The 22855-nt window shown below is 32.3% G+C and overlaps 2 protein-coding genes across 3 annotated transcripts; one reads left to right on the top strand and one right to left on the bottom strand.

Moving 5' to 3' along the window:
* Window positions 1-79: 79 nt before the first annotated feature.
* LOC132731160 (DNA-directed RNA polymerase III subunit RPC8-like) lies at window positions 80-17113 on the bottom strand. Of its 2 annotated transcripts, none has more exons than XM_060717286.1 (8): window positions 16945-17113; window positions 14576-14697; window positions 11569-11665; window positions 8465-8551; window positions 4031-4094; window positions 3402-3488; window positions 2667-2781; window positions 80-974 (listed from the first exon to the last, which is right to left on the bottom strand). In XM_060717286.1, the coding sequence occupies exons 2-8, from the start codon at window positions 14684-14686 to the stop codon at window positions 924-926; spliced, it is 612 nt and encodes a 203-aa protein (XP_060573269.1). In that variant the 5' UTR covers window positions 14687-14697; window positions 16945-17113; the 3' UTR covers window positions 80-923. The 2 variants fall into 2 exon arrangements, with proteins under 2 accessions (XP_060573269.1, XP_060573270.1); XM_060717287.1 differs by lacking the exon at window positions 16945-17113 and adding an exon at window positions 16259-16321.
* Window positions 17114-17585: 472 nt separating this feature from the next.
* On the top strand, window positions 17586-22483 carry LOC132731180 (multiple inositol polyphosphate phosphatase 1-like; the record flags this gene model as incomplete). The annotated part of the gene is made up of 5 exons (XM_060717317.1): window positions 17586-18045; window positions 19096-19217; window positions 19987-20108; window positions 20555-21502; window positions 21552-22483. Coding segments are annotated over 4 exons (1086 nt in total), but the record flags the coding sequence as incomplete, so codon positions are not given.
* Between the last annotated feature and the right edge of the window lie 372 nt (window positions 22484-22855).

Here is a 22855-nt window from a genome sequence, read left to right on the forward strand (position 1 = left end):
GTTTGAAGCCAGGATTTCAACCACTTGGCAACGAAGAAACCTTAAAAGCTACAACAAAAAACTGATTCTCTTTTTTTCCCTTATTTTTATTCTATTACACATAATCATTAACAAATAAATAAATTTTCATCTACATGTGCAACAAAAAAGTGGTCTATCAAAATGTCTTTTATTGTACTTACTGTTGAAATAAATTTTGAGAAAAAAGGAGAAAAAATATGCAGACACAAAAACCTAGAAATAATTTTTGCGTATTTGACGTTGTCTTGCAAGATAAAGGTATTTCACTGATGTTTGAAACTATATAAACCCTTATCATGCTGATTTTTTTCAAATGGACTTGTCCAGTCACTATTTTTGGAACTGTCCATTATCAATTTTGGGGAGAACAGGATAGAAATTTGAAGTAAGATAATGAACAAAGTAGAGCCTGCTCGTGCTGCACATACATGTAGAGGTTAAATCTATTTAGGCCCTGGCAGGTTAACTAAATAAGAGTTTATTTTATCTAAGAATAAAGAAAAATATCTTTCAGTGTAAATATGAACACTGAAATTTTTAACTTCTTAAAACTTATACAATGTATATAAGATTTTAGAATGACACCCATTAACATTGCTGATCATATCTCTAAATATATACACTACACACAATAAATATCTCTCCAGGTCTTGTACATTTAAACAGTGACTTAGATTACATGTATAAATACAGTTTTGAAGAACAAGGAATATGTCATCAAAGACAGTCTATAATTGATCAGACCTTTTATAATAATCTTATGGGTGATTTTGTGCTCTTGTAACTTCCCATGCAAAACATGATTGACACTTTAATCAGCCTCTTTTTGAAGTGTCTTTATAATAGTGTTAACAGTCAATTTATGAACACAAAATAATAACAATAAATGAGTAGTTGTGTTGTCAAGAGTTCCACCATGATAAAAGACCTAACCCTGGTTCACTTGTAGATGCCTGAAATGTATATAAAATATTTATTAAAACATAACAGTGATATTAAAGCAGCACACCTCCAGATTTCTGCTTATTTTCAAGAAAATTTTGTGGATATTGTCAAGTGAACACAAAAAAATTACATATTGTAAACGGCACTTACAACCTACATAAATTACCAAAAACAAGGTCAAAATAAGTAAAAATAGCCCTTACTGCGTTACTAACACAATAGAAATAACGCAGTAGAAATAAGATGAAAAATACTGCAAAATCTGTCATTAATCGCACATAACATGGGAATTATAATAAGTTTACATATTACATTTTGTATATATTTATACATACATTACAAACAGCCATTTTTTACATAATGGAATTGCTTACTACAAATCACAGTCAACTGAATTTTACATACACAATATAATTGGAAATTATTCGTTTTTGATTTTTTTTACCTCAGGTATGTTTAAGCCAAGACATAATTTTATGATAAAATCCTCTAAAATAACTTTTAAAAGCTTTGTTAGCAAGACAAGTCACTTTGTATGAATTATCTTTGCTATAAAGCTACAATAATTTGATACAATGATAATGGGATAAAAGCTAGCTAGACAGACATTTCAATTACAGATCAATCAACTGTACGGTCTGACAGACAGAGGGCTTTTATGAACTGATATACAGATAGTTTTTATCAGTTACAAATACTTCTCATACTTACTATGGAACAAATGAAATGAAATCTATGAAAGGTTACTGTCACATCAAAAACTGATCTTAATGTTAGGAAATATACTGGTATTAAAGCAGTTTCTGTAAATCATAAGATCATTTAACAGAACATCTTAGATAATACTAAAATGTACAACAAAATTGTGAAGGACATGTTGTGTTTAGTAAACAAAAACCAGACATCCTAATTGTATGTTCACATTGTGAATAATTCCAAAATAGAATGAAAATAAGCAGTAATTAAATCAAGTAGTTTCTATTGTATATTATTGTCCAGCAGTTTTGTTTGGTTTGGTCTTATGTCATATTATTATTTATATTATAGGTGATATGGTTATTCTCCGGTTTCACTCTCAGGTGTCCTTTCTTTCATTATTTCAGGCATGAAAGAGCACCTAAGTAGAACCACCAACAATCACTAAGCTAGCTATATCCCTTCATCACATGCAAGAATCCAAAGTAACTGTTGGCATTCAAACCCAAAGCAGTGAGGAATAAGTGGTCAGCAGTTTAGAGTTTAATGAACCTGCATGGGTTATTATTCATTCATTAGATTGCTTTTTCATGCCTCTTAAAGGTAAAAATGTTCTTTTATTTCTTTTCAAAGAGTAATATAAAGAAACACTCCTGCCAAATATTGTATCTTTATTGACTTCATCAATGAAAATACATAACTTTAATGTAATACAAGTTTTAAGAAAAAGTATCAATTATCTGGTATTCAGTCAAATAAGTTGACCTAAGAGGTTTGAGTGGAACAAAGATATCATCAGATGAAAGAGGTATTTCAGTACGTATTGCATGCATGCCTTCATATCTAAACAGTTAAGAAAAGGCTGTAACTTTGTCATTCATTCTGTCCTCAGATATTGAAATCTGGCTAATAATTTCAAATCTTTTTACAAAAAAAAAATCACAGCTCTTCATTCAAATTCAATTAATTAAAAAAAAATCCTGTGATAAATCAAACACACTTACTGTGATTGTGTATGGTGATTTTTTCACTTCATGTTCTGTTACATCAGAATCTTTACTGACATTCTCTGGGCCTACTGGAGTTGTGTCAACAAAAGTGTTATCTACTACACGAAACCTGTCAACAAAATACAAAAAAATAAGACATGCACTATAGTTTATGTGCCAGTATTGATGTTAATCATTTACCGAATATATATACAGTGAACATGTAAGCATCCAATGTCATTTAACACTGCTTTCTCTCATAAACTAATTTATTATTTCTTAAATGGAGTCCAAAAATATATAAGTATAAAATCATAGTCTGGCTGTTTTGTATCTTGTTTATTCACCAAGTTACCTAATTTTACTACATAATGACATTTAAAATCTACTTAAATTCATGACTGTTTAAAACTGTTCACCCCTTACCATGCTTAATACCTTATACAGACATGTCCATCTTACAATCTGGGAAAAACCATCCATTATTTTTGAGGAAAATTTCAAAATATACATATACTAATATACCAGTTGATCTTGGTCTGCACCAGTTGCATAGGCAGCTTTTACCTGTCTACGGGTTAATAATTTTTAACAGTAACTTCTAACTTCTTCTATAATAATCATGTATATTGCCCATTTCTTCAAAACCATCCATTATTTTTGGGGAAAATCTAGAAATATATACTGATGTGACAGTACTGTATAGCTGTTTCTAGTATATTGCCAATTCCCTATTTCTAGCATTATTACCTGATTTCTTCTCCAATGTCCATAAATAAGTCATGTTTACCATCCTCCATCTGATACTCCCACGCCCATAGCTGTTCATTCTCATCACTATTATATAGGTCAAGGTCAATTAACATCTTATTTTAACTTTTACTAAGTTACACAAATATGTTCAAATCATATTAGTTCTACGATACTGTGAGACATCAAATGAAAAACTAATCAAAAGCCAAAAACCGTATTGCTTCACAAGCAGTCACACTGTTTACACATAATTATTTTTTGGAAACAAACTCTAACCTCATTATGTTTATGTTAGCAGCTGTAAAGTGTCACATACAAGCACATGGGTAGAACTATTACCATTTTGTTTGGAAACTTGACATCTTTCTAACATGAATAATGTTTAATAGAAAGTTTGTTCTACAACTCACCAAAACAGTATAGGTCATATGGCACCAAAACAGGAAAGATGATTTTGACTAAGCTCGGGTGTTACAAACTTCAAAGCAAAACCAGCTCATCTGCTGGAGCTAAGATTTACATAGACTCCAGTCAATCAAACCCATTTTAAATGGTGGTTGCAGTTCTTATGCCTCAGCCATTAAAGGTATCTCCTCAATCACAAGGTGCTTTCATTGAAAGGATACAATCTTGTAGGATCTTGCATGGAATCAGCAGGGATCAGTATGTCATCAAAAAATCCCATAGATACTGGAAAACAGACAAATACATGTATGTACTTGTTATTTCAATGACATTATATTTCAAAGTGGAAATATACATTTATTTAACATGAAATGCTTTTTGTCACTGATATAACTTTTATTATAATTTTTGTCACCATATTTATTATATTCTGATGAGCATATCATAAGTAATATATTCGGAAGTTATAAACACATGTCTTTTTTAGATAGTGTCTGTACATTAATTTGTATGTTGTAATTTATAAAAATTACCATCACTTAACTTATAGTTTAATGCATTTGCATGAGACAAGATGTGCGCATGAGACAAGATGTGCACATGCATTTCGCATCAGACATTTGTATTTCTAATATGTAATAGATAGTATACAAGAACACCCAAATAACAACCAATCGTCTCAAAAAAGTAGTCTATGTTTATAATTAACAAGAGACCAGACAATACAAAATAAAATCATTTTACATCAACATTTCCTTCAAACTTTGTAGTAAACATATCTCAAAGTATCTCTAAGAAAAGATTACTTTTTCTCTCTCTGGTTTAAATTAATCTGTCTAGGTTGACAGTGTTTACAGCTTTATAAATCAATGGGGAAAAATGTAAAATCTAATATAAATCCTGAAATGAGAGATGCTGCAGGTCAAAGACCTGGTTTCTAGAGTATTAAATGAAATTGTATACTGATGTAGTAAACAGTATATTTTCCCTACAGACACGCTATGTCCCTATGCTACTTCTGAGATTGAAAAAAAAATTGTATTTGTATTTTGATATTGAAATCCTTTTAACTTTGAATCCTTAAACTTTGAAAGAACTGTTCAACATTAGTTCAGCAGATAAAGATTACTTGTCAAGGAATCATGTGATACAGTCAGGACTCATTACTGTTGGTTCCCAAAGGATATATCAGTATATCGAATGTGTCAGTATATTGAATTTCACCATTCATCATATAATGATATGCTTATTCACTCGTATCTGAACATTATGTATTTAGATCTATAATAAACATCTATAATGAAAAGACTTTTGTAATTATGTGTTCACTTTATTATACACATTACAAATCATACACATAATGCAACCATTTTATCAAAATAAAAACAACTAAAATAGTTAAATAGATTGACATGAAAATAATAAAACTTTATAAAATAAAAAAGCACTTACAATGATAGGATTTTTAAAAGTTGATTGCACACTGTTTGTTGTATTTGTCAATTAATGAAAAAAGTATTTGACACCTTATTTTTGTTCAAAAGTTAAATGATATGTGCGTGTCAGTTTAACGGGTACTGGTTGTATAGAAAATAACACATTTGGTTTCCAATTTTATTGTGTTGGAGTCAGGATACGAATTTTCCGTTAAAAAGGATTATAACAACATTGAAAAAATTTGGTTCCCACCAATTCACTGTCGTTATTTGAATTTGTCAGTATAATGGATTCCGATGTATTGAGTCCTGACTGTATAATGTTGCAATTTACAGAGACAACAAGACAGCTTGAAATCATTGGTTCAGAGAGGTGACACAATTTATTCTGATAAACATTTAACACCCCAACCTTTTCTTTATGAAATGATTTTATTATCTATACTTAATTTTTTTTTACTATTTTTCAGATACTTGTAAACATTTTTGTTGCCTACAAGGCAGAAAGCACCTTTACATTTGTGGCTTGATCTTTTTTTATTAGGTTTTATGTCACATCAACACAGTTTAGATCATATGACAACTTTTCCAGCTTTGTTGGTGAAAGAACTTCTCAAGCACCCTTCTGCGCTTTGAGGCACAAATTAGGCGCCGAAGTAGCACCACAGATGTTCCATAAGCTAGCTGGATTCTATGCTTTCTCACATGAAAAAAAAGCAAGAAGCTTGCGCAGCTCAAACCTTTTGCAGTGACTATGTATTAGCCTACTAAAAGGGTATAGCTTTATTGATTATTGCACTAAATTTTTCAAATTAAAAAAGCATGAATAAATGCAAAAGAAAAACATAAAAAAAAATTGAAGGAAAAAAAGTACTGATTAGACTTCACATTCAGTCTTGCAAATATGATGGTAATCTGACTAAAAGCTTTTTTAACATGAAGTAGGCAAGCAAAATGTCAGCTAACTGATAGACAGACAACAAAGGGAGAACATTATCAACTGAATAATGACAATCTATTTCAATATATTTATCCCAGTATCAAGTTGTCATTCCTTATAAACTACATGTATTATTAAACAAGTCTAGGACATTTCTTAGAAGGGTTTAATTTAAATCCTTATGAAATTACAAGTGACAGGTAAGATTCTTTTTATGACATGGTTTTATAAAGCCAAAAACTCCAGCCAAATCCCTGTGTGACAGACTATTTTTAAATCAAACATATGCCATGTAAAGAAATACAAATGTACATTAAAGTTTATATATTACACTGGCAGTAAGCAGTGTCATGTGGTAAACGTATCTTCAATTTTTTCATAGACTTATAAAAGCCAGAAGTGGCAGCATTGCCCAGTGTATAACGCGTCGGACTAGTAATCTAATGATCACCAGCAGCATGGTTTCCAACCCAGTCAGGGGGCAAGTGTTGTTTCCTTGAACAAGAAACTTTACAATCATTGCTTGGTGCTTGTTTGTTCAAGGAATGAATTCAAAAATGTGTCTATAAGCTTATAGCTTCCCACACAATCAAACTAATTTAAATTCTGTTTCAACCAAAAGCTAGTTAATTTCTTCAAAACCTGTAAGAGCAACTTATGAAAATGCCAAAGCTCATTATGATTATTGCTGTAAATTTTAATTCTGCCAATGACTTAGGAATCTTGCATGTGAGACAGCTTCTCAGTTAGCTTTTTCACTTTTACAAAAATGTGACATCCATCTTTTTTTAATTATAAAACTTTTTTAAAACCAGAGGATTAAAAAAAAAATCCCATTTACCATCAAGTACTATAGACAGTAAGACTTGATGGTAAATGTGAATTTTTTTTTTTTAATTAACATGAAAATTGACTCAAACCAAATTTATGACTGAGTAAGATGTCATACTTGTTTTAAAATGTTAAAAGTTACTGAGAATTACCAAGGAGGGGAGCAAGGTGGGGTTACAGTCGGACACCTGAATGTTTGTGGTTTAATGTGTGCCTTCTAACTTCATCTTTTGTCTTCACATGTAAAAAGAATTATACTTCTAGCTTAGCGATATACTATAAATATGCTCATCTTTATGTAAAATACTTTCATTGCAGAAATTTATTAAAATGTAAAAAATTCTTACTACATGTAAATGTCTTATTTGAATAAGACAATGAACAAATTATGTTTGGAAATCTTCATTTCTTAATTACTTCTTATTACAATAACACCTTCATTTCTACACATAGATCAGCTGCTTGATAAAATCTAAATAATCCTCAACAAGTTTTTATTTCTTAATTTTAATTGCAGACATTTAAATTTCCTCTGAGATAAATTATGCCACCTCATTTATTCATGCAATAAAAGTCTTATTCAAGATTAATTTTATTTGAACAATTTATGTAATTATGTTATAACTCATATGAGCAGCGTCATGACAAAACCAACATAATGCGTTTGCTACCAGCATGGATCCAGACCAGCCTGCGCATCCGCGCAGTCTGATCAGGATCCATGCTGTTCGCTAACCAACCCTATTACAAGTAGAGAAACTGATAGCGAACAGCATGGATCCTGATCAGACTGCGCGGAGGCGCAGGCTGGTCTGGATCCATGCTGGTCGCAAAGCCATTATGTTGGTTTTGTCGTGACATGGCTCATATAATATACATATAATACCACTTATTATACATCAGTATACAGGAGAAGGAACCACATCATGTCTTCCAAATACTAATTCTTTCTCAGCAAAAAAAAAAACTGAATAGGACAGTTAGCAACAGCAAGCTTACTTCAAATTTCAACTGTATTCAAAACAAAATTCATTACTTTATTTAAAGGCCCATTAAGAAATAAAAAATGCTACAAATTTTATTTTTTCAATAGCTTTTTAGTTTTGGCATTATTTCGGACATCTTTTGCTTCTTTTTTTAATTTGGCAATTACTATATGTATGGTGATTTAGTATTTTGTATGGAAGTCAAAGTACTACTCTGTTTACATTTTATAACATTAATCACAAATAATTTCACATTTACAGCAATTTACTTTAAAATTGTTCTTGATCCATTATACATGTTATAACAACATTATAAAACATGTATTTAAGAAAAAATTTCTGAAGCTTTTAAATAATGTAGCTTGATTTTATCTCTTGTTTTGCAAAATATGAAGGCGAATTTAGGCCGCTAATCTATAGATCACTTAATTTAACAAATATAAAACTGATTCTCATATGTACCACAGACTCCTTCTTTACTACATGACTTTATCTTGCCCAGCAAAATCTCGTCTACAAATGGACGGAACACAACATATCGGAACTGAACTGAAAAGGAAATGACATTAAAAATTACAGCAAAGGGAAATTACAGAACTAATTGCTGTATTAATTTATTTACTGAAATTCCTTTCATTAATTCAAAAATCATTTCAGATACTTTTCTCAACCAAAAATAGCTTTGAAATATGTAATGATGCAATGTTCATGTTAGACAAAAAGTGGTGTCCATGGCTGAGTGGTTAAGGTCACTGTTTTTAAACCTGTAAATTGCCCCTCACTAATGTAGACTAGAATCACACTAGGGTACTTTCATGTGACAGAGCTATCCAGCTAGTTCATGGAATATACGTGATTCTACTCAGGTGCCCGTTTGTGCCTGAAATACTGCGCAGAGGTACCTGAGGTCTTTCACCACCTGTAAAGCTGGGACGTTACCATATCACCTCTACAGTGTGTGACGTAAAACCAGATCAAGAAGTAAACAAGAGGGCCATGATGGCCCTGAGGTCGCTCACCTGTATATAGCCCCCCCCCCCCCAACGTTGCAGGGCCAATTTAACCTAAGGGCTTTTATTTGCACAAACTTGGTAGACACCCATAAGAAGATGTTTCATGCTAAACATCTAAGCTCTAGCTCATTGGGCTTTTTAAAAGAAGATTTTTTTAAGTTTTTACTATACACATATAGTTAAAAACAATGACACCCCTGGGGCCGGGCCAGTTTTGACCCCAGGGCTTTTATTTAAACAAACGTTGTAGACACTTACTAGAAGATGTTTCATGCTTAATATCTAAACTCTAGCTATTTGGGTTTTTTCAAAGAAGATTTTAAGTTTTTGCTATACACATATAAGGAAAATCAATGACCCCGGGCGGTGCCAATTTTGACCCAGGGCTTTTATTTGAACAAACTTGGTAGACACTATTAGAACATGTTTGATGCTAAATATCTTAGCCATAGCTCTTTGAGTTCTTTAAAAGAAGATTTTTTAAGTTTTTACTATATGCATATAGGGAAAATCAATGAACCCCCGGGGCGGGCCAATTTTGACCCAGGGCTTTTATTTGAACAAACTTGGTAGACACTTATTAGAACATGTTTCATGCTAAATATCTTAGCTCTAACTCTTTTGGTTCTTTAAAGAAGATTTTTTAAGTTTTTACTATATGCATATAGGGAAAATCAATGACCCCCTGGGGCGGGGCCAATTTTGACCCCAGGGCTTTTATTTGAACAAACTTGGTAGACACCTATTAGAACATGTTTAATGCTCAATATCTTAGCCATAGCTCTTTGAGTTCTTTAAAAGAGAATTTTTTAAGTTTTTACTATATGCATATAGGGAAAATCAATGACCCCCTGGGGGGGGCCAATTTTGACCCAGGGCTTTTATTTGAACAAACTTGGTAGACACCCATTACAACATGTTTCATGCTAAATATCTTAGCTCTAGCTCTTTGGTTCTTTAAAAGAAGATTTTTAAGTTTTTTACTATATGCATAAAGGGAAAATCAATGACCCCCGGGGCGGGGCCAATTTTGACCCCAGGCTTTTATTTGAACAAACTTGGTAGACACCTATTAGAACATGTTTCATGCTAAATATCTAAGCTCTAGCTCTTTGATTTCTTTAAAAGAAGATTTTTTAAGTTTTTACTATATGCATATAGGGAAAATCAATGACCCCCCGGGGCGGGGCCAATTTTGACCCCAGGGCTTTTATTTGAACAAACTTGGTAGACACTCACTAGAAGATGTTTCATGCAAATATCTAAGCTCTAGCTCTTATGGTTCTTTAAAAGAAGATATTTTTAAGTTTTTTTTTGGTTGCCATGGCAACCAGAGTTCTGCATGGAATTAAATTCTTTGAACAATTTTTAAAGGTGACCACCAAAGGAACATTCCTGTGAAGTTTGGATGAAATTGGCTTAGTGGTTTATGAGGAGATGTCATTTAAAGTAAAAGTTTACGGACGGACGGACGCCGGACAGAAAGCGATCACAAAAGCTCACCCTGTCACTTTGTGACAGGTGAGCTAAAAAAAAAAAATTTAAAATTCTGAGTGGTTCATCATTTTTAATTGCATTTTAGGTAATATGGTTTTTCCCCGATGCTCCAAATAATTTCCCACTTTGAATCTTTTTTAAAAAATTATTAAACATTGAGCAGATAAATTTAAACCCGCAAATTTTTTTCTTAGTAAAACAGATTATTTTTAAAAACCCTTTTTACTATGGGGAAAAATAAAATAATTTTAAAAGATAAATAATTATTTTCCACTTTTTATTTATAATAAATTTTACTAGAAAATAAATATCTTTAAAAATTTCTAAAAGAATCATAAAGTCTGTCATAGGTTTCAAAAAAAAACAAAAAAAAACAAATTTTTTTAAAAAATTTAAAAAAACCCAACTTTTAAAGGGAGAATTTTTTAAAAAGATTTTTTAAGTTTACTTTTTTTAAAAGTTTCCCTTTGAAGTTCATTTTAAAATATTTGGGAAAATTTAGGGGTTTTATTGCACAAATGCCCAGCAAATTTATTCCTGTAAATTAATGAATATACAATGGTGTCTCATTTTTTGGCAATAGCAAATGTAAGGTTCAGGGACTGGGTTCACCTAATTTTGGAGGATTGTAGGCGGGCCGATAGCTCAGGTTTGGTAACTTGGAGAAGCTGCAGGATGGGTTTTTGGTCCTTTGTAGGTGCATTTTTCCTCACCTGTACATCACAAGAATTTAAAGATTAAAGTGGGTTGCCAACGTTGGCTGGTCAAGTTGTTAACTAAGGATTGCTGGCCCATGGGGTTCAAACCCTCAGGTGCAATCGTTCTGTGAGAAAAACTTTCAAACGTCATTGTTTAGTACTTATTGTCCAGGAAATATTCAAGAGTGTTCGCCAACCCAATTGAACTTTAAATAAAATTAGAATAAACTAATTAACCAGGATATACATGTAGCCTGATCAGACTGGTTCTATACTGGTTATTCCTCTTAGCTTCAGCAGTGTAAGGGTCAAAGAATGTATTACAGGAATTAAGAGACTTGACAAAACAAATACAAACCTATGGTATGATGAGCGCCATCTCCTGGAAATATAAAACTTTCTTCCATTTTCTGAATATCCCACAATGCAATACAAAGTCCTACATTATGTACAACCTGAAATATTTTGTATAAAACAGTTATATGTACATAACAAAGATTATATAAAATGAATACTGTAACCCAATTTATATTCGCGAATACAAATTTTCGCGTTTTGCCGAGGTCGGACATATTCGCGAATATTAATTTCCGCGATTTCTTGATTTCCGAAAAAAAATATTCGCGGATTCGAAAGTCCGATGGGGCCGTTTAATCTATTAGCCGACTATTAATCTTCAATAATTGAGGTCATTATTGGTGTCTTAAATGGGATTAACAATACGCTAGGCTTATATTGTATTAGTAAGTGAATTGTGATCACAATTCAGCAAAACAGTTTCTCTATAAGTTTTACGGGTAAAAATCGATACTAGTATGAGACCATCTTGTATTTCACTGTTTGTAATTATGTACACCGAAAACCCTTCTGTGATGCTCGATAGGTTTATACCACCTTTGTCTCAAACAATTATTTTATATGATCCATAAAAACAATAGCCCTTGTGATGCTCGATAGTTTTCCCACTTTTGTCAAACGATTTATTCAAACATTTATTTTTATGTTTTATTTTATAAAATAGTAGTAGTTTACTTAGTTTGTGTTTTTATTGCTTTATGACAATATTCATAACAATTCATTACTTCCTAACAGGTGCCCGTAAAATTCGAATCTATCCGGTAAAGTAGCTTTGCATGAACAACGTCTAAAATAAAAATTTCTCTCCAATTTATTCGCAAAATCGTGCGGACTTATTCGCGCAAACAAATATTCGCGCTTCGTGGCCATCCGCGAATTAAGCGAATATTAATTGGTCGCGAAAATTCGTTGGGTTACAGTACCCTCTTCAAGTATTTCTGTAGGAGGGACATGTGGTTAAGCTTTAGAGTAGTTATCAAATGGCCACTAGCTGCATAGGTTCAAACATAGGTTTGGCAATACCAAGATGAAAATTTTAAGATTGTTGGCCAACTGTATGGCGTGGCCGAGTAGTTTATGTGTCAGACTATTAATCTAAGGATTGCTGGTCGCGTGGGTTCAAACCCCATCAGGGGCGAGTTTTGTCTTTGAGCAAGAAATTTTACACTCATTGCTCAATACTGGTTGGTTCCAGGAAAGGATTCCTGTGTGTGTCCACTTACTTAATTTTCAACATTTTGGGAATTTTACCAACATAAGAATTGGGGGAAAAACTGTTGTTTAAAGTCCAAACTGAATTACTAATTGAAATTACTCAACACATAATGAATAAAAGAACAGATTCTTATAAATTATCTCCTTTGCACATTATATTTTTTCTAGTGTATAAGTTATTTAAAAAAATTCTCATTTGAACTCAAAGAAAATCAAGAAAAACATAAATGCAGACTGACAATTCGGCTTTTTATGCTTCTCCATTGGGGAAAAAAATATGTTTGGAAGCAGGAATGCCCTTGTTAATTTGTGGCAATTCATTTCTTAAAGGAACTCCACTGAGGTCCAAAGGCCTACAAACATAAAATTTGAATTTCTTACATAAATTAGCTGTGGAACTTAAAAATGAAAATAATGCAAAAGATTATTAAGAAATATACTCAGAAATAAATTGAAAATCGTATTTTGTGCTATTGTTAGCTTGATTTGAGTGAAAAGCGTTGTATTTGGGTCATTTTTCACAACTAAAATAATCAGTCCGAAACTAGAGTCGGATGTGTTGCCTTGTGAACAATATAGTTTAGGAGAAATGGCCAGGACAAAAATGAAAATTAACAAAGGGTAATAACTCAAAAATAAGAAGTGCAGAGTACCAGTTCTTGTACACTGCACTCTTTCTTAATGAGATCTATCATCCTATGAAGTTAAAAGACCATTGCTTTTATACTTTAGGAGAAATGGCCTGGACAAAAATAAAGTATGAAAATTAACAAAGGGCAATAACTCAAAAAAAAAGAAATGCAGAGTACCAGTTCTTATGCACTGCACTTCTTCTTAATGAGGCCTATCATCCTATGAAGTTTCATGTCCATAGCTTTTATACTTTAGTAGAAATGGCCCGGACAAAAATAAGTATGAAAATTAACAAAGGGCAATAACTAAAAAAATAAGAAATGCAGAGTACTGGTTCTTGTGCACTGCACTTCTTCTTAATAAGATCTATCATCCTATGAAGTTTCAAGTCCATATCTTTTATACTTTAGGAGAAATGGCCCGGACAAAAAAAAGTATGAAAATTAACAAATGGCAATAAAAAAAAAAAATAAGAAGGACAGAGCACCGGTTCCTGTGCACTGCACTTCTTCTTAATGAGATCTATCATCTTATGAAGTTTCAAGTCCATAGCTTTTATACTTTAGGAGAAATGGCCCGGACAAAAATAAAGTATGAAAATTAACAAAGGGCAATAACTCAAAAATTAAGAAGTGCAGTGTACCGGTTCTTATGCACTGCACTTAAATTCTTTATAAGAAGAATACGTTCCAAGTTTGAAGTCAATCCAACTTAAAATGACTGACTTATGCTCCGGACAAGCTTAAAGGGACGTCGACACTGACAAAGCTGACAAAAGTAACCCCTACATGTCGCCTTTTTAAAGGCGACACAAAAATGGGGTGATCAAATGATCTAAAATTTTGCACACAAGTTATTGGTCTGGACCTACAACAAATAGAATATTAGTCTGAAAAATTATTTCCAGTCCTGTCATGTCAAAAAAACTCAGTGGAGTCTCTTTAATGTACATTAAAGTTCTGGGACATCCCTCCAGAGCAATGACAACAATAAATGCTAAAATGTACCTGTAGTTGAAAACTGCAGACTTACTTTTATTAAGTCTGTTGAACTCTGTTCATGACAAACATATAAAGTGCAGCATAAATTCATGTTCTTTTGGAGACAAGTTTCGTATATGTGGTCAGAAAAAGTAGCACAGGTTTACAATATATTTATACCTTGTTTGCAAATTTTTTGTTGAGTTCATTGATAATTGCCTCATTAGGGTCTAATTTGAACAGCCATGGTTGTATTCGAACTGTATCCTTCATTTCCACTAACACAAACATTGCGCATGGACCTGAAAAAAAGGCCTTAAAATAAGTTGCAAACAAAAGCTGTGTAAAAAAAAGCATGCAGTTTTTCCCAAATCCTAACAGTAAAACAAAGGCCTTGTAAAATATAATACTGTATACTGCTTTCACTCTGATACTCTTTGCTTAGTGTAAAGTAAAGAAGCATCTGTTAAAATATGATTTTAAATAAATACCATAAGTACTTAAATAAATGAGACATGAAGATACAAACACAACTTTAACCCAGAGTTAATAGGCATGCTGAAAATCAAATACCTATGAATCCCAGAATCCAGAATAAAATACAGTAAAACTGTGACATGCAATTACCAAAACAGCCTAAACATGAAGTTGAAATAAACAGATAAATTTACTTTTTCATAACCTGTTATAATTATAGTTTGAGATAGAAGACTTAGTGCTCTTTTTGATTGAGGTAAATTCTGAATGGTAATCACCAATTTTCAAGTCATAGTGACAAGACAAACTAGAAATGTGTCCATAGGACACGGGTGCCCCCACCGCGCCACTGTTCTATCAATCTTTTTACTAAGTCAAGGGAAATAACTCTACAAATACTGGATAAATCCACAAGCGAAACCCCAGGTGCAAATCTAAATATGCTGAGCAAACTGCCCATAAGGTTTAATGACTCTATGTCAAATCCAATTTTACTAATTCAAGGGCAATAACTCTAAAAATACTAAAAATATCCAGACGAAAATACCAAGGTGCACAACAACACATGCTGATCAACATTCCTGTAAAGTTTTATGACTCTAGGTAAAATACTTTTTGAGTTACGTGCGACACAAGTTGAAAATTGCAAAATTTTACTAAGTCAAGGGCAATAACTCTGAAAATCCTAAAAATATCCAGACGAAAATACCAAGGTGCACAACAACACATGCTGATCAACATTCCTGTAAAGTTTTATGACTCTAGGTAAAATACTTTTTGAGTTACGTGCGACACAAGTTGAAAATTGCAAAATTTTACTAAGTCAAGGGCAATAACTTTGAAAATACTAAAAATATCCAGAGGAAAATACCCAGGTGCACAACTACACATGCTGATCAACATTCCTGTAAAGTTTCATGACTCTAGGTCAAATACTTTTTGAGTTACATGCGACACAAGTTGAAAATTGCAAAATTTTACTAAGTCAAGGGCAATAACTCTAAAAATACTAAAAATATCCAGAGAAAATACCCAGGTGCACAACTACACATGCTGATCAACATTCCTGTAAAGTTTCATGACTCTAGGTCAAATAATTTTTGAGTTACATGCGACACAAGTTGAAAATTGCAAAATTTTACTAAATCAAGGGCAATAACTCTAAAAATCCTAAAAATATCCAGACGAAAATACCCAGGTGCACAACTTCACATGCTGATCAACATTCCTGTAAAGTTTCATGACTATAGGTCAAATACTTTTTGAGTTACGTGCGACACAAAGTGAACGGACGGACGGAAGGACGGACGGACAAGGGTAAATCTAAATGCCCGCCACTAAAGTGGGGGCACAAAAAAATGCCTTGGATAAAATACCTGTACGTACATGTATAAATAGCTCGAGATATGTCCAAATCCAAGTGTCAGGCTCAATAAAGCAGAAATTTTATGGTAATCTGGATTGCCTCCCTATATGTACAGATGTATATTTCAGAAGTAAAACTTGTATATATTACACAAATGTAAACAGAATGAATCTTATATACCTCTGGTTTAGGTCCCATGGTCTATTTCAATTGCAATTGATTAGAGCATTACTATCACAGTTACACTGATGCTTAAATCATTTAATATGGGGAAGTCAAAGACTGGGCCCGCGAAGCGGGTCCGGGCTTTGGCTTGCCCGGCTATAGACTACACGTGTATATTTAAAAGAAAATCAAATAAAAAAACAATTAAAAAATATATAGAATTCTATACCTATCAATGAAATTTTCAGTGTCAGTTCTAGTCGGGCGCCGCCATTTACAATGTAACTCAATGATAAAAGGCGGGGTATTCCGATAACGGAACAAATCTCAACTTTTCGGATCAATAATAAACGTCGAGTGTTCCGAGTGAAAACGGAAGCGGTGTATGTAATACCGAATGACAGGAAGCGGTGTATGTAATACCGAATGACAATTTTAAAACGGAAAGAATGAAAGGAATTTTTTAACGACTTCCCCGTTCATAGGCTTTGCCTAATTTCATATTAAATGTCATTCAACTTCAAATAAAAAAATGGTTTACCTGTCAAGGCGACAATTAAACGTTAAATAAACTTGACAGTACCACAGAAGTTATGGTAATGTATAAATATCACTTGTGTTGACTATTTACGCCTACATTATATCAAATAACACTTAAAAATATGATTTCATCAACACCACTTGCATGGTACGGATCAACTGACAATGGATAATTTTATACTTACACCGCCGGTATCCTTGTAATGTGCAACCTTGATACATAGAATTATGTCTTTACTGTATAGTCTTAAAACATGACATGTCAAACAGACATAAAGCTAATAAGTTTAGCTTATATAGAAATGATTTCCAGCTTATAAGACATTTAACAATATTTAAATTTCGAAATATTGTGCATCAAATCAAAATGGCTGCGTCCATAAAGAATTTTCGATTTTGTGTTCTTTTTCTCATTTCGTCAATTTGCATGGTCAGATCGCAATCATTTCGTAAAGATATATTTTCAACAAAAACAGCATACTCATGGGTATACAACATGGACCATGAAGTTAATTTTAATGAACTTATGAACACAAAATTCGACGAGAAACACTGCGTTGCTGTAAACGTTGAAACTTTTCTTAGGCATGGCGCGCGTTATCCCGGATACAAAGACATTAGAAAGATGACAGCACTACATGAAAAGCTGAAACTTGTAGTCAAAACCCAGATTTCCAATTTCTGAACACTTGGGAAAATGACTTTCCAGAAAGTGAAGAAAAACAATTAGTTGATGAGGGCGAGGATGAACATTATGAACTTGGACAAAGATATGGCAAACGCTTATTTAACCTCTATGCAGATAGTCTTGATAATGTGAAATTTGTATCATCAAGTAAAGAAAGATGTACAGAAAGTGCTCTGTCATTTTATGAAGGGCTGAGTGAAGTAGTGTTACATGAAGCCTTTGATAATCTTAAGCCAATCATAAATGACAATATTCTGAGATTTCATACTAAATGTGTTAAATTTATTGAAGAAGTTGAAAATGATAGAACTCATATGAAGGTTCATAAAAAGTTTAAAACAAGCAATGAAATGAATTTGCTTTTAGAGAGAGTCCAAAAACGATTAGGACTTGAACATGCAACACTAAATGCAGGTAATCCATTATTTCTTAAAATAAAGTTGCATGCACTTTAAGGCTATAGTATCCTCCCCATGGGTACCTCTACTTTGCCTATTCTGGTTTAATCAGAAAATGTGATTCTTTAGACACAGAGCACCACCCTTTAACTGTTTTAAAAGTAAAAGTGCTGCTTTTGGTATTTGGATGAAAATTATTAGAAATGTTTTTCATTTCCAATAGGCGTAAGTTTCTTTCATTGATATGAAAATCCACAGCTTTTCAGTCTGTGTTGAAACTATTTCTATAGTTTTAATTAGTTTACCCTATATTTACCAGTAAAACTGATAAAGGGTCAATTTACATAAAAACAATTTTTTTTTGCTTAAATTTCATATACAAAAATGGTGTTAAAAATATGCTCTAGGATATTTTTATTATTATAATTTCAGAGACAAAAGCCAAAAATGCAACTTCTGCCCTCATTCAATGATTGGATAAATTTAAAATATATTGTTCTGGAGGAGGGATAGTTTTTTAAGATTTGCTCGCTCGACGCTGTAAACAAATTGAATAATACAATGTTCTGACAGTTTATTTTATCTACTGTAAACTTGATAGAATGGACCAAAATCATAATATGTTGTTAACTTTTAGACAGTAAATGATTCAAAACATTGTTTAAAGTTAAATGTTAGCTATGTTTTTTGATGTTACATGTATGTTCCTAAATGGACTCCATAATTTGCATTTCAAGAGTTAAACCACAACATCATGGTGTTCTCCCTTGAAGTGTCAGTTGAAAACTAATAAGAACAATTACCATAGGGGACCACCCTTTATTGCTAAACAAAAAAACACACATTTTTGTATCATTTTCAGCAGTCAATTTCATGTTTTTAAGTTTTGGTAAAGTCAGTTGTATTTTTCATAAGATTTATACATTAACAATTTTGTTTTCATGCTTTTACACTTAACATACTCTTCAAAACTTTCCAAGTTAGATAATATTAATGTTAATACAAAAATATGTGTCATTTAAGTATAATACACAAAATGTTATCTTTCACACTTTGTATTTTGCAGGTGAACTGAAATTGATTTATTTCTGGTGCACATTTGAGATGATTATTTTAGAAAAAGATGATTGGTGTCATATGTTGACAGATGAAGATAGAGAAGTTATAGAATATCACAATGATTTGAAGGTTTCTAGCATATTGATAATACCCTGGATAAGATATGATACAATTATCATGTATACATTTAAATTTCAAAGAGATAACTTCTTCAGGACTAGTTTAATACTGACACTTTGTCATTACTCATTAGGATGTCATTGAATTATGAAATGATACCATTAAACTGTTATTCATTTTCTTTTGTCAATTGAATGATCATGATTTACATGAAGTTTACAGCTTTTTGTTTTTAAAGTTGTCCAGTTGCTCATCATCTTAATAATTTCTCTATGGCATAATATGTATTGTTTAGACTTTTCACATGATCCTCAGATTATTCCAATCAGTCTCAAAAACTTAAAAATTATAAAACATTTTCTTTAACATTGATAAGTATAAGGAAATTTTGAGTTTTCATTTGTTTACCCATTTTCAAACACATAGGAAATATTTATACTTATATTTATTATACATCATAAATGCAGCAGTGCTATCATAATTTGTGCAGAGGTTATAAGATTATTGATAAAATAAATACTAATTTTTATTTTTTAGTATGTTTTTTGTAACGTTATAAAAATTACTTTCTGGTTGTTCTGTTTCGATGAATGCTTGAAATGTTATAAACTAAGATGCAGTATTTTGTCAACCTACTCAATATTCTTATATGTACAATCATTCAGTTTTGTTTTTTTTTTGGTTATTTTATATTCAATTTTGTAATAACTGTATATATATGTTTTTATTTGTTTTATTAATATTATGAAAAATTTAAACTAATTTTCTCCTTTTCCAGCAATATTGGAAAAAGGCATATGGACATCCTGTGATAGCTGAAATGGCTTGCCCCCTGATGACAGAAATATTTGGAACACTAGATAAAGTCATTGAAACTCAATTAAACAACATGAATCAGAGGTAGCATAGAGTTCTGTTTACCTGAATGAATATAAAATCTAAATTGATTGTGACAATTTTTTTAATTTAGAATTTTTGTCCAAATTGCCTATTTAGTAGAATAATTTCAAAACTATGAACATATGAAACTTGTACTTGTTGATCATTACAAAGCAATGTTGTTAGTTTAGGGGCATTATTCTGAAAGCTATATGTTGGGAGTTATGTCCCTTTTAAACTTAATAAGTTCAACATGAAATTTTGAATATTTTATTATTATCAACATGAAACTTTGAATATTTTCATTGAGCATTATTCGTAAAACAATAATTTTAGAAGTTATGTCCCTTTTTAATTTGAATACTGATAAAATTGGTTATTGATAGTAATTGCCCTTAACAGACAAGCATTTTAATTTAACATTTTGTTATCATACTTATTTGTTTTTTGTTGTTTTTTACTTTCAGAGGAAATGTGGCATCCTTTTACTTTGGTCATACAGAAAGTTTAGCGCCTTTGTATGCTGCATTAGGCCTATTTAATGACTCATCACCTTTACTCGATACCAATTTTCACGAAATGAAAGACAGAGTATTTAAATCTAGCAAAATTCTGCCATTTTCTGCCAATATTGCCATGGTGCTTTATAAATGTGACTATAAGGACGAACCCGAGCCTAGTATCAATGACTTTGTGTTAAGAATTTATGTGAATGAACAGCCTGTGAGTATACCAGCATGTGGCGACTATGTTTGCAGTTATAAGCTAGTTAGATATTCATATACACAACTTGTGGACCAGTGTGATTTTGATGAATTCTGTAGAACTAAGAAGCATGATGAATTGTGACGTTATTATAGATTTAAAAGTTTGATTTAATGAAATGGGTAGTGTTGATATTCAGTCATAATTTCATATCTACTTGAAAGGAAGATTGTATATCTTTAGTCTTACATATAAACTAAATATGACATGTTAAATTTTAAGTATTTGTGGGGCTGTCCTAGTCACCCCTGCATCGGCATCCAGATTTCAGATTAAAGTTTTGGTGCAGTAAAATAATTTTTACTATAACTGTTTTATTTCTTGAGGTATCAACTTCAAACTTCCAACCAAGGTTCATATCTCCCCTTGAACTTAGAATTTTCCATAAAAAGTGATATTGTTTACTCTTCTTTGTTCCACAAGGAATAAACTTCAAACTTTAAATGTTTGTTCCTTATCATCACCCACATCATGTGTGACAAGATTCATAACTCTAACATGAATATTTCCGAATTATCTCCCCACCAACCATATGATAATGATAGAACAAGGTATATAACTCTAGAGTCTAGTGTCAATATTTCCAGAATTATCTGCCCGTTGAACATAGAATTTTTCTTATTTATTCTGTAACTTCTTTATTTCTCAAGGTCACATAGAATTTTTCTTATTTATTCTGTAACTTCTTTATTTCTCAAGGTTATAATGCACTTCAAATATAATATATGTTATCAACACCTACATCATATGTTATTAGATTTGTAAGTCTAGAACTATTTTTTTTTTAACCATAGATGGTATCCACTCAAGACAGAACATGACTGTTTCTTTGTCATCAATCACATTATATTTTACAAGGTTCATAACTCGAGTATCTTTATTGCAAGAGTTATCTCCTCTTTGAACTAAGAATATTGTTTAAAAAATATTACATACTTTTTGCCCTTAGACTTATCATCTTTGTTTCTGAAGGGATTGACTACAAAAATTTCAAATTGTTGTCTTTTCCATCAGAGCAAAGAAATTTCTGTTTCAGGATCATTGATATTGTCATATGCATGATATATATATATATATATATTTGTGTCATAGTTTTGTGTACCTTTACTGCATCCAGTATTTAGTTAGTCTCCTCTGACAGCTCTTGTTTGTATTTTTCATAAATGTTTTGAAATAGCAATATCAAGGGAGAAAGTTTTATTATGTAAACAGGAGCTATGCTGTTGAGTGATATTTATAATTTCACAAATGTAATACCAGTTTATAGGCATTGATGAATGAATAATATAGGGATATGGCAAAGAAAAACAAGGAAAAAGCATGTAGCCATTAGGATCAACTGATAACAATGACACTTTAGTCACTTAGGATTAGGAACAATTTAAAAGGCACCTTTTCTCTATTTCAAATCCTGAAAGTTACATTGTGGCTATAATGTATTGGTTATTCCTTGATCCAAATTAACATAATGAGACATAAAGCCTCGGTCTCACTTACTCCCGGCAGAGCCCAGGACCATCCCGGTAAGTTACCGGGATGATCCGGGATGAAATTATTGTTGCGGTCACACTTACCCCGGCAGCACTACGGTAGTTCCCTACTAACCACCCAGGATGCGCCCCGGATCATCCAGGCAGAGCCCAGGTGAAGCTACGGTTCATGCCGGTGCTTCCCCGGTCGTTCCCGGATGACGCCCGGAAGAGCCCGGTTGACCCAGGCAGAGCCCCGATCGATCCAGGCAGAGCCCCAGCAGAGCCCAGGACGATCCAGGCAGAGCCCCGGTAGAACCCCCGGTGGATTGAAAACCCCCGAAAATGATAATTTTGATAATTAATTTTTATTTAATTTAATATCTATTGTTCCAGAATAGTAATTCATGATGATTTTCTGAAAAATCCTTATGCAATACTGGATAGAAGGGAAATGGGAAGGCTTTTAATACAAACAAGTTCAATCATCACAAATTGTCCTTATTTTTTTGAAATGATCCGGGCTTTGCCGGG

Source organism: Ruditapes philippinarum, unplaced genomic scaffold (genome assembly GCF_026571515.1).
Source record: "Ruditapes philippinarum isolate M1 unplaced genomic scaffold, ASM2657151v2 ctg1864_1_1_1_1, whole genome shotgun sequence".
NCBI lineage: Eukaryota > Metazoa > Mollusca > Bivalvia > Venerida > Veneridae > Ruditapes > Ruditapes philippinarum.